Source organism: Acanthopagrus latus, chromosome 18, assembly GCF_904848185.1.
Source record: "Acanthopagrus latus isolate v.2019 chromosome 18, fAcaLat1.1, whole genome shotgun sequence".
In the NCBI taxonomy this organism is placed as follows: domain Eukaryota; kingdom Metazoa; phylum Chordata; class Actinopteri; order Spariformes; family Sparidae; genus Acanthopagrus; species Acanthopagrus latus.
This window is the reverse complement of record NC_051056.1, coordinates 24373934-24390565: the sequence shown is the minus strand read 5'-3', so window position 1 is coordinate 24390565 and position 16632 is coordinate 24373934. Positions and strand designations below refer to the sequence as shown.

The window sequence follows — 16632 nt, the reverse complement described above, 5'->3', positions numbered from 1 at the left end:
TTATTTATATATATATATATATATATATATATATATATATATATATATATATATATATATATATATATATATATATATATATATATATATATATATATATATATATATATATATATATATATATATATATATATATATATATATATATACTGGCCCTGATCCTCCTCTGTAGAGCACGGATCAATGAAGCAGTGAACTCTAAAATCACCATACACAGTACTGATTCTGTAACAAAAAACAAATATTTAATGAGTTACGACTCATCAGTTTGTATTAGCTGTTAAACTAACCTGGCGATAGTAGTGGTATTGGTTCAAAGGTTGATTTTGGGATGTTGGGAGTGTATTGGGGGGCTGCCTGTCTTTGTGTATGTGACAAAGACTATCAAATGAGATTGGCACAGGCTCACACCAGGGCTGGAGTAACACAGAATAACTCAACTGGCACAAAGATGACCACTCTCCACACTTAGAAGAAAAAAAAAAGAAAACAAATCTGTGTAATAAAAGTATAATATTTGTGAATAAAAGTACACTTATAATAAATATGTCAAAAAGACAATACATGTTTGTGGGAAAAAAGAACAGCATATTCAAAAAAACAGTATCTAAAAGTGTTTGAAATCATGGCATGATAACATGGAATGTATGAAGCACTACACACAGGACGTTAAAGGAAGGAAGGAAAGCCTCACAGTGGCGTTAACTTTGCTGACTCTGCAGGTCTGGAGCTGATTTTCTTGACACTCCAACATCAGCCTGCTGGAGACAAGTTACACAAGCTAGATAATGGGTAATGAACATAAATGCCTCATTCAGGCTTTAGTGCATGTGCGCGATTATGTGTGTGGTTATTGTGCGTGTGTTGTTCTCTTCTGATATGTGTGTGTGTATGTGTGTGCTCGGGCATATATTCACGTGCCTATCGATAAAGAAACCAGTTTCCTTAATAGTGCAGGAAATGTCAAACCGAAACACATCGACAAGGTTCAAGTAATCCCGGTTTTTCACGACACGCTTTTCCCATCTAGAAAATCGGCTGTTACTCACACAAACAAACCCGTACACGCAGCACACACACTGACTTGTCACCTTCAGGTCACACTAAGTGTGGACAGAATCTGATCGCGCTATGTTCGACTTTTTTTTGGCTTTGAGCAGATCATACATCTCTAAGCTATATACAGTACAGCACATATATTAATTTTCTCATCTTAAATGGACTCTTAAATTATCTCTGAGATTGGAAGATTTAGGTCACGCTCCAAAAATACGTTTAACAATCTCTAATCTATGTCTCAGTCTTACACACACATACACGCTTTTTGGATTGAGAGGTAAAACGACCTCCACTAACCGCTCTTATACCGAGTATACAACAGAGGATCATCAGCGGAAACAGACGATCAAAATCATCAATAAATCAGAAACCCGTTCAATTTGCTTTGCTGCTCTGAGCAGAACTGAAATCACATTCAGTAACTTTTCATTAAATAACCTGGACCTGTTGATGACTGTATTTCCTGAAGCATATGTTAACCATTTAAAGAAAAACTAATTTTAAAAAAAGCGCAGTAACCGTAGAGTAAAATAGCCTGTAACTGTTGAGAGTGGGATTGTTATGTGTGAACGGTTGCAGAACACAGTGACTGAACATCAGCGGAGTGAAGCATTGCTTTGAGCCTTCATTCATGCAGGTGAACCATTCTTGGAGTGGATATTACAACTGCCTGTTAAAACACAGCAGTTGGGTAGAGCTACTGACAAGGCAGCCATGTATGCATTCATTTGTAAGCTAGTATTCTTTAAAAAAAAAAGAAAGAAAAGAAGAAAAGAAGTAAAAGAAAGAAAAAGTCATGCCCGTCATCTGAGTAGATATTTTAAAAAACAATGCAGGGCACAGCTCTGCAGGCATGCGTGGGGGGATCAGGAGCTGTCGGGATTGGGCAGAGAAGGACGGAGTAGAGACACGTGAGTCAAAAAGAATGCTAAACCCCTTTTTATCCTTTCCCCCCCAGTCAGCACATATCTCTTCTTCTCTTCTCTCCTCTTCTTCTCCTCCTTTTTTTCCATCAGACAGCTCTGACTAGACTGGCACAGGACCCTGAAGGTGGCCGACGCCACCGCTGCTGCCCTTCACTCGCGCTCCTTCAGGTGCTTATAGGATAGTGGTGTGACAGCTGCGATCTGGAAGAGCACGAGCAGACGGATTTTACTTCAGTACGTTTTTCATTACAAGCTCACGACAATGAGAGGAAGAGGACGAGACACTTAATAGTCAGATATCATCAGAGAACAAGTGGTGATTGAAAACACACGTCCCCGCCACCAGAGACAAGCAGAGATTAGTAAAGGGAAATGCACCCAATTTCATCCATGTTTACTGATCTGTTGAAGCTCAGCAGGGACAGATACAGTAAGGATTGTCTCGCTGGGGGTTTACCTGGATGTTTGTAGCAGGCCGTCGTCCGACAGCTACAGGGAGAATAGAAATGCAGGTTAAACAGTGAAAGCTGGGGTTAAAAAAAAAAAAGCCTGGTGCTACTGTTAAGCAACAGATATCGGTGACCCTGGTCAACAGTGATGGGAGGGTGTGACATTCAGACCTACCTACAGGGGGTGGACAAAAAAATGAAAACACCTTAACACTGAATACAAAATCAATTGGCCAGTGAGGTGTAGAGATGCACTTTGACTTGCTTTTGATATTCTTGCCATACTTGAAAAACGTGTCTAAACACACCTTTAAAAGGACGTCTTTCGTGTTTACTGAACTCAGGCTTAAACCGTTTCTTTATTTGTCTATTTTCAGTGTGTTCATTGTTTATATTTCTGATTTTGTTGGGCGTGATGCTGCTGATGTCAGCGTCCGTCAAAAAAAGAAACATGAACATTGTCTCGAGTGGCTGCTATCAGCTTAGGCCACCCTCATGTGGTCCAGAGGCACATACTCTAATGTGATGTTTCCATTAATTTAATCGTCACCCCCTGTATGTGATGCAGCAGCATTCACCTTCACATCATGCAGTGAGGTAAGCTCAGCGCTCACAGAAAAGGTCCATTGTTTGCCAAGAAAGTAAGCAGACGACCACCAAGACAGGTTTGATCATGCACACAGAACGAAACGACCACAACACCACGCTTCAAACAACACATGGATGTCAGACAGATATAATCAAAGACCACCTCTGTAGTTTTACACCGTCGGATAAACCAGAACCACCTTAACACGCTCAGACATACCAGGTCCAAAAATGAGATGACCATTAAATATTGGGTTTTTCAAAGCACGTGCATGAGGTGATATAAGCTGGGCGTCCAAAGGGAGGCTGAAAGGAGCATGTGTCTACACATATTAAGGTTTACATCATTTGGCCTAGGGAGGCATTCGCGTGTTTAATAAGTGCACCGTTTGACCGTTTTGAATGAAAACAGACTTGAGTCTGACAACTGCAGACAACTGCATCTCTTCAGCCAGCCGATATCAGCTCACACAACACATAGGAACACACTCGGTCTTGTTGAATGTGGCCTGTATGCCTGTTAAGCTGTTGAATCTCTTGTTAAAACTCAGAGTTAGGGACCAGGACTGCTGGAGAGGTTGGCTGGGGGAGCGAGTCTTTGATTGGCTTAAATGACCTCAAGCTGAGGCTGGTACCTGTTTAAATGATCGTATTGGACTCATCTGAAAAGGTTCTCATGAGCAGAGGCCTGGCTGAAGACCGGGGAGACTGGTTGCCCCCCACGCTCGACTGAGCCGACTTCTTCTAGAAGGGTGAGGCAAGAGACACCAATGACATCACTACTCTGACAAAACACATCCACTCTTCGCCCCTCTCTCTTTCTCTCCATCTGATTCTCTCCCTTGCACACAGACATACACATATACACAAGGAAAAAACATATACATACACAGAGACTTCAAAACTGGACAGGTGGACAATGAAAATCAATCCAGGTGCCTTTTCAGACACCTATTCGAAGCCTCGACTCTATGCTAAATGGTCCAGATTGATACAGGGCTACTGTCCTTGCACATTTCTCAAAAGCATGTACGATATAACGCACGCACACAAACGCACAGACAAAATGCAGTGGCCTGCAGGGTTTGTGGTGAGGATCCACGATGAGGTTGTAGACTTGAGCCTCATGCAGGTAAGTTTGGGTGCTTTGACGTGCTGCATTCACCTGACTTGACATGCGAAGGCAGCAGGCATTGGAGCAGCACAGGCAGCTGGGAGGAAAACACTGATACAACTGGACAGACAAGAATGGAGGACTGACTTCACGGACACCCGGTTCTACTCCACACTGCTGGCAATTTTGGGCCCACACCAGCCCACTGACCAAAATTTATTCAAATTTACTTAACATAAATCTAAAAGGAAAGCACTCAAGTCAGGGTTAAAGATGAAGCCCTCCAAGGATAGCAATCCTGATGCAACAGATCATCTGAAATTTTCTGACTCATCTATCCACCCGAGTGGGGACTGTAAAACACCACCCAAGGTTATCTTAGAGTGTAAGGAAGTAATCTAACAGTGGGAGAGGAAGGACACAACAGGTAGGAAACAAGCAAGACTGGCAGACACAGAAACTCTGCAGGAAGGAGGCTACAGAGCTGACAGAAAGAAAAAGAGACCTCAGTCACTCCATGAGAAGCTGTGAGTGCTAGCGGTCTGCGACAACATGAAGATAGTAGAAGTCCCCGAGGAAGGAAGCCGATGTTTCATCTATTGGGAGGTCGGTCCAGAGAGGAAGAGAAGAAGAAACAAGAGGGTGAGACAGAGCAAGAGGAATGCTTGAAAGTGCAGAAGCGAGACACTAGTTAGGAAAATAAAGTTGGTTAAAAGGGGTGTTTTTAAATAAAACGCCAGCATATTGGACAGTTATACTTCCCCACCTGTAGTAGAAACTGTCATTTTAATGTCTGAAAAAAATCCATCTTTGTCAACCTACACAAAATCTTTAAAAACACACTCTGTAATAAGTCCATTTTATACAACTGCTACACAACTCCCTTCAAATGTGTGCAAAGTATTTGGTTTGGTTCATTGATTCTCCCAAATAAAACAAGTCTAGACACAATTAGGAAAAAAAAGCATGGGTGGAACGCACCCAAAAGCACAGCCTGTTCCACCAATCATTTCCAGCTGCTTATAAAACACATCAGCCTCATGGGGAGCTAATGACAAAGTATGTCTGGGAAAGTTGTCTTCTGAAGAAAATGGGATATCGTCTCTGAAATCCAACCATACAAACAACTCGCCAAAAAAAAACAAAAAAAAAAAACAAAAAACCTGATGAGGATATAAGAGACCGATTTTAAGGATGCAGTGAATGAAAAATAAAATATATTTATAATCTTGTGTTAACAATTCTATTATCTCTTGCTACATGACTAATACTGTAAACTGCAACACTAATGCAAAGTTTCTGTTTCGTGACTTTTCTTCAATCAAATGTGATTTTAGAGCAATGAGTTAATGAGTTAACCCTGCCAATCACATAAAACAACACTTGACGGTTTGCTCATGTGTCATAGGAGCTATTGTGGACTGGAGGGGACTGTGTTTGGATGCCAGCTGGAAAAAAGTTTTTTTTTTTCAGAAAAAATGCAGTTTTTTCCCCTCAATCTCCATCTCCTAAAAATAAATTATCCCAAGCATCTTTTTCTGCACTTTCGTTTCTTAAAAAACAAAAGTTTTTATATGAGATATTTTAACTGGCCAATATCGGCCGACTTGATCCATAGATCAGACTCTGCTCTGTATAAAATAAGACATAGCCACTTTAGAGTAATCCAATCAAATTCAAAGGAAATTCAATTGATTTAAATCCCTCTTGTAACTATACCCTCCCCAAATATTTCACTTCACCCATAAATACATCAAGGATAGGCCCCACTAACAAAAACCAGACCACTGAGGATATCAATGGTTAAACTGTCCAAACAAATATTAGATGTGAGAAAAATCTGAGATTTTGTAAATGTACTTAATAGTGTATAATAAAATTGGAAATCTGAGACAGGAGGAAAAGATGGGAGCAAAGTGTGTAAGTGTCTAAGTGTGTGTGTGTGTGTGTGTGTGTGTGTGTGTGTGTGTGAGATTCAGCTGTACCTGTCGAGCGTGGGGCCCGCGGGGTTTGCGGAACACCACAAGCAGGATCTCTGGCAGTAGGCTGAGCAGGATGAGCAAGATGATGACCAGCCAGGCCGACACCGAGCTCAGCATGTTGGCGAACACAAAGTACAAACGCTGCTGCCTCAGGAAAGGCCTGCAGGAGAGGGAACACTGTTTCACACCGACTGGGAGAGCAACAAGGGTTGAACAAAAAATGAAAATAACTCGTCAGCTACTCTATGGGCTATTTTATCTCGAGTGGTTTTCTAACCAGATAATTCCTCCCCAGAAGAAGCTGAAAAACACGTAGAAAGCCAGGGAGCCCCAGATTACAAAGTGGTTGATCCATGTCCAGTGTCGCGTGTCCAGAGCAAGCTAGAGTGACAGAGAGAAATAACTAAATGCACACATCAAATATCTAACACACCTCAACATTCTGTGAGCTGCAAACTTGAGTAACATATGTCTAATGGCTGCGCCAAAGATTAAATGTACCTTGAGTGTGACAGTGAAGACAAGGATAGTGAAGACAATGGTTCCATATGACCAGTTCCCAAAAACCTGCATTAAATAGGACAAATGAGAAAGCTTACTAAGGAGACAGTGCTTAATTAAGTCATTTGATGTTGCGCCCAATTTGAAGGTGAATTAATCAAACCTGGCCGTTATCCTGCAGTGCTGGGTTACTGAACAAAAATCGAACGCCAAAGAAGAAGAGCAGGCCATGGAAGACTCCGAGTAAAGTCCAGTAGAGGAATGGTCCCCAGCGTAACATGGCATTCTTAGCAATCTCTCTAAAGAAAGTCGTAAAAGAGAAAGATGTACAAAGTCAGTGACACTTGCGTCTGTGCATTGGTGCATTTCTGGAGTTCTTTTGTTTTTTTTCCTTTTCTAATTATTTCTTTTAACTTTAAGATCAAAATAAAGAAAGCCCAATCTTTATTTTCAACTAATTGCCCAAAACAGCAGCCCTACATCTAAAACAAAAAGATGGAAGTCTCAGTTTATATAAACATTGGTCCTATTTACTTAAAGGCAGCAACTTTACCAAGCAAATCTACATCTACCTGAAGTGTGTGTGCTGCAGACAAGTGAAGATGCTTAGGTTTACCTGTAGAGGGGGGCATTGTCCAGCAGAACCTCCATGCAGATGTGCTGCTCCAAAAGGCTGTAAGCCAGGATGGGCATAGAGGTGAAGCAGATGTTGTACATCGTGAGATAGGCCGCGTCATACAGGGGCTGGGTAGGATGGGAGTAGGAGGGGAGTGAAGGGGGAAGGGATGGTAAGGGAGGAGGAGGAGGAGGAGGAGGGAGGACGGGGGCAACCAGGGGTTAATATCATGGAAAGGACAAAACTCATACACACCGACAAACTTGCGCATACATACTGTATAAGCAAGCGTATACACATCTTCCATGTACTTATGGAAGATCTGTGTCAGGGACCACGTGGCATGAGGGAGAATAAAATATTTTCCCTCACCTCGAACAAACACACATAACAAAGACATAATTTATATTATTAAAATTGATGATATCTTTATCAGTGCAGTAAATGACAAATATTTCTATGTCAGGATCAGTTTTAAATGAACGCAACAACACAGAACAGTCCAAATCCACAGATACTTCTTAATATTGTCTTATTTCCAATAAACTACATGAATTCATCAATGTGTTCTGTACTGCAATCAAGCCATCTAATCCATACCTGAAAATGCTGGTGTGAGTCTGTTACCCATGTCTGTAATATCTTAACAGTGATATGCAGTCAAAGTCAAATATAAACATAGCAAGGGGCAGTAAGGGAGGGACAGTCTGAGGGACAGTCAGGAATTCAGGAGGACGGGGACGTTTGGATTCAAGAGACACTGCCTCCTTTCATGTTCAGAACATCTTTTGAACCTCAAAGGGCCTCAGGACATACTCACTTGCTGTGAATAGCCACAGAAGAACTGGTACAAAAACTGAGGTAAGATGAAGCAAAGGTTCTGCAGGCAGAGAGAGAAAGAGAACAGGCTCACACTGAAGCACAAACACATCAAAGAACATCAAATGCAATCATATGCTCTTGTGTGCTTGTATCGTGGGCACAAATACATTAACCTGAGTTCAACCTAAAAATCTGTTTAACTTAAGAGGATTGATTCTGTCAAATCTGTCTCTTTATCTCATAATCCTCATATCAAGTTAGTGTGTGGGTTTGTTTGGGAAATACAGGCTTTGCTATAACCCACAATAACTTCTCAGCCTGAGGAATGATAAGAGGGCAATGTGACAGCAGCGTACCTTGTAAAAGAAGTACTGCACCAGGTGTGCAATGCGAACATAGTAGAGATGCCCGTGAGCCAACAGAAGTTTCTTGAGGTGCTTGAGTTTGGGGATGGCATAATCACTGTTCCTCACTGCCTGTCGACCCTCTTTACCTTTGATACCTGAAAGACAGAGAACAAATATCACAAACAAATCAAAAGGTTGCAACAACAATTAGAGATCTGTTCGGTCGGCTTTGGAATGAGATTTCTTACCAATGCCAACATGGGCTTCCAAAATCATGCTGACATCATTGGCGCCATCTCCAATAGAAAGGGTGATGGGACTGCCTTTTGAGTTCTTCACCAGCTTGACTATCTGAAGATGGTGCAAGACAAAGAGAGCATTTAAAAAATCTGAAAATAAGTTATTGTTCCAGTATATTTATTTTAACTGTTGGTTCTGACCTGCGCCTTCTGTAGAGGAGCCATGCGGCAGCAGAGCACAGACGTGCAGTTTTGACAAATCTGCAGAAACAGGTTCTTGTAGCTATTTGAGTTGGATTCAGAGGAGGAGTTGAGCACCATCGACAGAGTGGCTCCATCTATGATAAAACCATAGTCGTGGCCTGCAGAAGACCAGCTCCTACAAAACAGAACAGAGTTTAATCATTGATATGATTCAAAGCATCCCATAAAAATCTCATATCATGTACGTCAAGGTACCTACCTGGTGATGCCTGCCTTAACTGGTGGTGCATCCTGTACAGTCTTCTTGTGGTAATCTACCAAGAGGTCATGTAGTCGTTGTTCACGGCTCGGCTGCCCATCCTCCAGAGTCCGCACTGTCAGCTCCAGCAGCTCTGTATTCCTCTGGAACAATCTACAAGCATAACAGGTGGATTTTGCCGTCTCCATCTTGTCCCCTGTTAGGACCCAAACCTTAATGCCTGCCCCCTGCAGCGCCTCCATGGTCTCTGCTGCCTCCTCTTGGAGTCTGAGGGAAAGAAATGACACAAACAAAATCTTACACTTTCTCCAGGAGATCAGAAAAAGAATGTAAAACAGTTCAGGAAGATCACAGACATCGGGTTAGGTCAGGTTAAATTTCACAGGATATCTGGCGAATTGCATAACAGGGAAGGGAGATGTTTAATGAAACAAAAACTTGACATATGTGGTTGTTTTTTGAATGCAAATGAGGTTTGATATACAAAGAGTCTTCAAAGTGTGGTCCTGTGACACATATATTTTTGGACAATGCACAGTTCTAACATTAACGCAAGTCTGATATGGTTCTGTGGTCCGGTCCAGTACAGATGGTACGAAGGGAATAAAACACAGTGGTGAGTGTCATTAGGATCTCCAGTAGTAAATCTGAGTCTAGTGTGTTGAAGCACCAGCATGTCTGAAGTTAAAGTGTCCTTGGAATAAATACTGAACCCCATAACTGCTTTTTCTTAAATCATGGACTGTGGAGTATTCCATGTTGACCACAAGATGGCGGTGTGAGCTTAGAATAAAAAAAAGACTGTTGGCTGTCAAGCAGGGTTGAATTTGTCATACTATACAAAACAATACCAGGAATGTAGTGACATGTGACAAGAGGAATGAAGCAGGAAACATGTAAATAAAAGACCTCTGCTATGAAACAGCTCCAGGAAATGTTATGGTTGCATAAACAGTAGATAGTCAGTACAAAGAAAGAATTAATAATTCATTACAGCAACAGAACAAAGTGGCGACCAGAAAACAGTGACCCTATATTTCAAGAACAGTAAGTCTGTTTATGGCACACTGTTTATATCTGGCAACCTCTTGGCTTCTCTCGTCTATTTCAGGTGTAATCAGAGATTTCTTTACTTGAGCAGGTGACCTCTACAATGCTTGGCACTGATCTTTAATGAGAGGCAGGGGAGCAATAGGACAACAGCAAGATAGCAAAAAGCAAGATGAGACCTCTGTGACTATGTTGTGTTAGCACCCACCGATCTTCTACCGCAGTGGCTCCAATCAGACTCATGCCAGTCTCCACTTGGTTGTAAACATTCATGAGCCTCTCCTCTCTGTCCTGCAGAGCCAGTCTTGCTTCCCTCAGTCCTGCATCTGCCTGAGCGTACTCCTCCGCACTGAGAATTTTGTAGGCCACACACAAAGTCCGATAGCCCTCCTGAACAATGACACACAGAATATAGTGTTACAACAAATAAAGCATATCAGTCTTGACACAATTCTAGTAGTACATTAAAACTTGTTTGACGCTTGAATCATATATTCATATTTGAAACAGAAACAAGTTGATTTGGAGAGGCTATTTGCCGATGCCACCCACTGTTGCATTGCGCTCCACATGCATGCGTATCCTTTCAACCTCCTCTTGTCTGACGCGGGGAAAGATGGAAGAGTCGGCTCCTTTACAGAAGAGCAGTGTGTCGCCTGGATGCAAACAAACACATAGCTCGGTGAGGGCTGAAGACCAACACTAAATCACAATCACTGTCAGGGTTATTGCACAAACAGTCAAGCTCACCTGATTTGGATCTGACTATTACACTCATTCGCCTTCTCACAGGGTCAAAGTTCAGCACGTGAAGCAGTTCATACCTTTGGGAAGAACGCAATGGAAATAAAATAAAAGCTGTAGCATAGATGTTAACAGAACAATATGAATAAAACATAACATTTTTCTTCGTAATTAGTGACTCACAATTCAATGTCATTGTTCCTGTTGAGAATTTTCATGCTTTTACTTTCGAGACCCAGAAATGTGAAGCCATACCTGCAGATGGAGACAAATCATCACAAATGAGCATTTTTTTCCCCTAAAGGCTATATGAATAAATGTTGTAATGACATTTATAACCTCTAGGATTCTTAAAATACAGTCTGTAGTACAACTGACTCTAAAAATAATAAGTTGTGAATTTGGTATTCCTCTTTGACACATACACATTTAAAAACAGTACAAAGCCAAACATTTTTAATGTTTTCCCATATCAACTTAATTGATTTTCAATTTTTGTATGAATATCATGTATCATGTCACAATGCCTTTGGAACCGGGCTTCTATTCATATTCAAACAACGCCCTTGCTCTTCGAACAATCAGTACATTTTCGGTCCAACTTACTGAGTCATGACAGTTATCTCTCACCTCATGGCACCCTTGACCAAAGCAACCTCATCAGGTGAGGAGGCTATAAAGCCCCTCTGCTCCTGTAGAGGATGAATCACCTCTCCATCCACCCCTAAGCCATCCACCTGGTCCACCAGCCCGTCCCTTTGGCCTTGACCCTGCTCTGTAGACTCCTTCACCTGGACTGTGTGGCACAGACACAGGGCACGCAGAAACAGCTCTTCCTTCTCCTAATAGCACAACATGAAGACAGCTCAGTATGGTAAAATAAGATAAAATAAGATAAGATTGTAAATTGTTGAATATCTAAAAAAAAAAAATTAATAAACAACCACTAGACGAAAATTAATTCATTTACAGCCCCACACAGAGCCATAAACAGAAGCTGAAGATGAATAAAGCCCTGATTTAGTGCCATCTGTCTAAATTGACTTCTTATCAATGCGCATGTTGAGACACAACAGTCTGTCAATGTTATCAGGTGTTCATGTCAACTGCACACATCCACTTTGCTCCCTCTCCATGTTGAGTGCTTATGCTAACATGTCAAGGAGAGTGTATACGGGTGACCTATGCATGGTCTTTCTGAGCAGCAAGCTATGTAATGGCCATATGTTGCCGCTCGTGTGACTTTTACAACAGATGGAGGGACACCACAACACCCACCCTGCCAGCTTTCTGCTGCAGTATGCTCACAGGTCCATCTGTGACACAGAATCCGTCCAGCTCCGAGCTCGCATCCCGGTACTTGTACTGGAATCCGTCGATGCAGCACTCGATGAACTCCATGTTATTCTGAGTGAGGGTGCCCGTCTTGTCGGTGAAAACATACTCCACCTGCAGGAAATGCCATAAAAATATATGACAGACTCTTCCAAAGCCATTAAAAAGAAAATCAGTTGCCCATTTAACAGGTTCCAACAATAAGATGAGGCCATTACGCGCTGAAAGAATTACACCGCATTAATCAGTTTAACGAAGCATCACCTTTAATTGAAGTAATCATCTGGCAAACCAAGTGTGACTGATCTACAGCAGTGCTGTTTGAGTCTGAAGTGTGATAAAACATTTTTCAAAAAAACTGCAGCACAGCCAAACTGCTGTTTTTATAAAGCTGCTCATATTTTACAGAACCACTGTACAGATCAGTCTGGACTAATCACAAAATACCAGTATTAACAATAACCCTGATATTAAAGAAATTAAATATCACACCTTTTCTTCATCAGTTCATCGGGTGCCTTTACACTATTCATTTAGTGTAATTGTGTGCTTTTGTACAGTTATGGTTACAGACTCTCTCCATCTCCCAACAGTTGTATTATGAGTGATTTTTATTGACCAAAAAGGAGACAAAATGCAAAAACTAAATGTTAAAGATAAAATTGGCTAATGGCATTTTTCCACCTACTTTTTAATAGATATCACAATATCATTAATGTGAATCCATTCGATCATGATAGTTGTAATGACCCGAGTCAGGACAGACTTCATTATGACTTGGTCTTGGCCTCTCTACTGATCTGTACATATTTCTGTCTTTGTGCTGTTTTAACACGCAAATGTTCCCTCTGGCAGATGAATAAAGGGTTATCTCATTTTTACAGACAACTACCCAACTTGCATTCATTTCTGCCATTAAAATGTTTTTCATTTAATATTGTCCAAGATCCTGACCTGTCCCAGTTCCTCATTGAGGTCTGAGGTGTTGACCAGTGCCCCCTCCTTGATTTCAGGGTCAAAGAAGTCCTTGTCCCATGTGATGAAAAAGGATCCCAAAAACTTCTGCATCTCAACCGTCACATACATGGACACCGGAATGATGAAGTTGAACAGCACCATGAAGGACAGGAAGTCAGTGAACATCTTTAGGTACTGTTGGGGGGGGGGGATTAGAACACAGGCAGATATTTAAATGTTTGTCTTCAGATATTGCACCATTTGTCTTCTTAATTTTGAAAACCCGCTGGTGTACAATGCACTTTGTATGGATAACATACAGCACATGACATGCTTAGATTGAAACCAGTGGTGCTAAAACTATCAAAACAACTAATAAGAAAACATGATGGTAATCATAAGGTTGTATCTCAATGTTCAAGGTTTATTGAGTCTAGAAGGTTAACAGCCAATGAAATGGAGCATGTCATGATGTAGGTCCACAGTGGCCATTTTCCTGAGAAGAGTTTTATTAGTGTGGATCAGAGGAGGCCAGGGCTTGTAAAACACTTTAACACAATGGAACTGTGAACCACAAAGTTACAACCACAAGCCTCCACAGGGTCTTAACAGAGGCCTTCTTGGTAGAGTAACACATATACTCAAATTTTAGCGAATTGATGCAGTGTTATAAAGACCTATTGGCTATTCTTCTAGACATGCATTGCTGCAGTTAATTCCCTTAAGCAAATCATTAAGTTACCATTGTTGTTCTCTGTTTTCACAGTTTCTCATACAGACACAGTTGGACTGTACTGATGTATATCTGAGTCCACTTACAGGCACAGTATGTAAATTCTGCTGCCACAGGAATGCAATCAAAACAATGAAAACAAAAGGCATTGTTTGATGACACTGAAGGAGCATGGGATCATGGGAGTTGTTGTCTTTATTGTAAAACAAAGAATGTTGCTGATCAGGCTGGACTCTGCGTGACCCGTTCATGATTAGTATTATTTAACATAAAGTATTAAAGGTTCATCTCTTACATTTTGTCACTTTTGGTGACCGAGTAAAATATAACTTCACGTATTTGGGAGCATCTAGGATAATGTAAATACACACCTCAGAATATTTACCAAAAGTCATTTTGGCATTTCAATGCAGGAATGTTGAAATTACATCTTTAAATCACAATTCATTCTTTTGATAACAAGGGCAGGCAGATTGCTTTAACGTGTTCTCACCAGGTTGGTATCCTTCTCTCTCTGGGTTTTCTCATTGTACCAAGGCTCATCCTGTCCGGGTTCACTCTGCCAAACATACTTAAGCGTAGTGCACACTAGGGCCTTGCTCACCAGTATGCAAAGGTAAACCAGAAGGAAGGCATTGATCGATCTGAAAACAGAAGAAATCAAGTCAGTGCGTAGCAAAGGAATGTTCCGTGTTTTCAACATGATTACAGCATTTCCTCTAAACTTACTTCTCCACAGCAGAGCGTTTCTGAGACTTGCCCTGGTAGTTGAGAGCCATTTTTGTCTCCATGCCAGTGTAAACTGCAACACCTTTAAAAGAAAAAAGGAAGAGAAGATGACAGAATAGCTTTTGCAATACTGAGCTAACCATCAATAATGTAAGTTATGTATTGAAGGCAATACCATTTTACTTACCACAGATTTTCTGAGTGTTCTTTAAAGTTGCCCCTTTCAGCAGAAGGTTTTCTGGGCCCAAAGACCTGCACAATCCCATCAGTAGATCAAACAATTTAGTCAGAAGCTGTGCAGTGCACACACACACACACTACATTCTTTAAATGGAAACCTGGCAGGCAAGCTGGCATCCACTCTAAAATACGCAGTGACAATACACAGTATGACTGCAGTCTGGGCTTACACCGGTCCCAGTGTTCTTGAGAAGGACACTGGCATTTGTTTATATGGCCATTACAAAAGCAGTCAATGATAAATGCCTGTGGGAGTGCTTTGGAAGCAGCGGCTGAAGCAATGCCAGCCTGTTTTAATTTTAATGCGTGTTTGCAATGAAGGATCAATGGAATAATGATTTGTTGGTGATGCAAAGGGAAACAAATGAGTACTTAAGCAACTATGTTTTGATTTAGCTCTCACTTTAAGTGGGCTGAGAGAGTTGTGCATGAGTGCTCTCACCTCACTGCAGGCTCCTGATTGTTTCTGTCGATGTGCATACGGCCGACAAACCTGGAAAAATATTACATACGCCCTCAGGAAAAAAGTACATGTGACAATTGTTTTGCACAGTCTTCCACCTCTAACTACTGGAGTGGATTTGAACTTGAGGAGTCCAAATCCATGCCGAGTCCATTTACTTTACAGAACTGTAAGTACTCACTGACCTAAAATCAGTTGCAGAGGTTTGGGAGCCAGCTAATTACTGGTGATTAGCCAGCAGCACGCTGTCAGTTTTATTGACAACGAATAGCAAGTATTTGGCACCATAGCTTACTTAGCACGTCTCAAACACCATTCTGATGCCTGGCTAAATGACACTATTCCAACTCCATGCCCCAAGGGGGAGCCACAGGCTGTATGTTGACTGAACTGAGATTCCTTCATGTGAATACTAATCAACTAAGTAGAACTACTGTGAACATACCAGGCATGCTTTCACTATTCCTAAAATAAAACCAACCAGTAAGTACAGATTGGCTTGCCAAAACATCTCTACTTAACAATCTACATGTTAATATTACAGTCACTTAGGACATTTTCAACCGGCATTGAGTTAATCCATCTACCAACAAACCACAGGCAATGCATGCTGGTGGTGTAAACTTGTTGGGGCACCATCATGAGTGCCTACTTGTAAAGGTCAGGCTGCGGCTGTTCACACTCGATGGCGGCGTAGAGAGATTCCAGGTCCTTTTCTGTGTCTGGTACTGTGTAGTGTGTCTGTACAAGTGGGAGAGGCAGAGAGAGACAGAGGGTGAGGGTGAGCATTCACTGGCTCAGGTCAACTGATAATTTTAGCCTTCCCCTTCCTCTCACACACAGACACTACAGGAAAATGAAAAAACAAAAGATTTCCAGAATCCTTGACTCCCACTTGAGCATAAACAACATATTTCTGAGGAACCAGATGAGAGACTTTCTTAAAAACCCAGGCTGATAAATACAACATCACTCACTAACTGTTAGATACAGATGGTTGACAAATTAAAGAAAAACCTGAGTAAATGACTGGAGAAACAGGCAGTTAAAAATGCAAATGCATGATGGGTAACTTGAGTGGGTTGATGATTTGGAAATTATGTGACTAATAGGCTATGACCTTCATATTCCAGATCTTAACCCAGTTAAACACCTGTGGGAGATCTTTGACCGACTTGATAGACGAGGATTTTGGAGCCTCGAACCGTTATTAAAATGAAACTGAGAAGTTTAAAGGGGAAATCACTCACTATTAATAACTCATTGACATTTGAA

The 16632-nt window shown here is 41.3% G+C and overlaps 1 protein-coding gene across 7 annotated transcripts in view; it reads right to left on the bottom strand.

Moving 5' to 3' along the window:
- Nucleotides 1-133: 133 nt before the first annotated feature.
- atp11c (ATPase phospholipid transporting 11C) overlaps nt 134-16632 on the bottom strand; it is a 46023-nt gene continuing 29524 nt past the window's right edge. Inside the window, exons 7-31 of one of the 7 annotated variants that reach the window (XM_037076801.1) lie at nt 16010-16098; nt 15337-15387; nt 14842-14906; nt 14655-14736; nt 14419-14569; nt 13190-13387; nt 12179-12349; nt 11531-11742; nt 11084-11155; nt 10907-10980; nt 10709-10812; nt 10365-10546; nt 9107-9373; nt 8845-9022; nt 8653-8755; nt 8414-8559; nt 8056-8115; nt 7236-7363; nt 6783-6918; nt 6620-6685; nt 6396-6499; nt 6122-6278; nt 4642-4732; nt 2443-2474; nt 134-2186 (exon numbers count right to left, since the gene is read on the bottom strand). In XM_037076801.1, coding sequence (XP_036932696.1) covers nt 4643-4732; nt 6122-6278; nt 6396-6499; nt 6620-6685; nt 6783-6918; nt 7236-7363; nt 8056-8115; nt 8414-8559; nt 8653-8755; nt 8845-9022; nt 9107-9373; nt 10365-10546; nt 10709-10812; nt 10907-10980; nt 11084-11155; nt 11531-11742; nt 12179-12349; nt 13190-13387; nt 14419-14569; nt 14655-14736; nt 14842-14906; nt 15337-15387; nt 16010-16098 — 2886 coding nt within the window. In that variant the 3' untranslated portion in view covers nt 134-2186; nt 2443-2474; nt 4642. Of the gene's footprint in view, nt 2187-2442; nt 2475-3657; nt 3767-4641; nt 4733-6121; nt 6279-6395; nt 6500-6619; nt 6686-6782; nt 6919-7235; nt 7364-8055; nt 8116-8413; nt 8560-8652; nt 8756-8844; nt 9023-9106; nt 9374-10364; nt 10547-10708; nt 10813-10906; nt 10981-11083; nt 11156-11530; nt 11743-12178; nt 12350-13189; nt 13388-14418; nt 14570-14654; nt 14737-14841; nt 14907-15336; nt 15388-16009; nt 16099-16632 lie in introns of all 7 variants that reach the window. The other 6 variants (XM_037076799.1, XM_037076796.1, XM_037076800.1 and 3 more) reach the window with 6 other exon arrangements.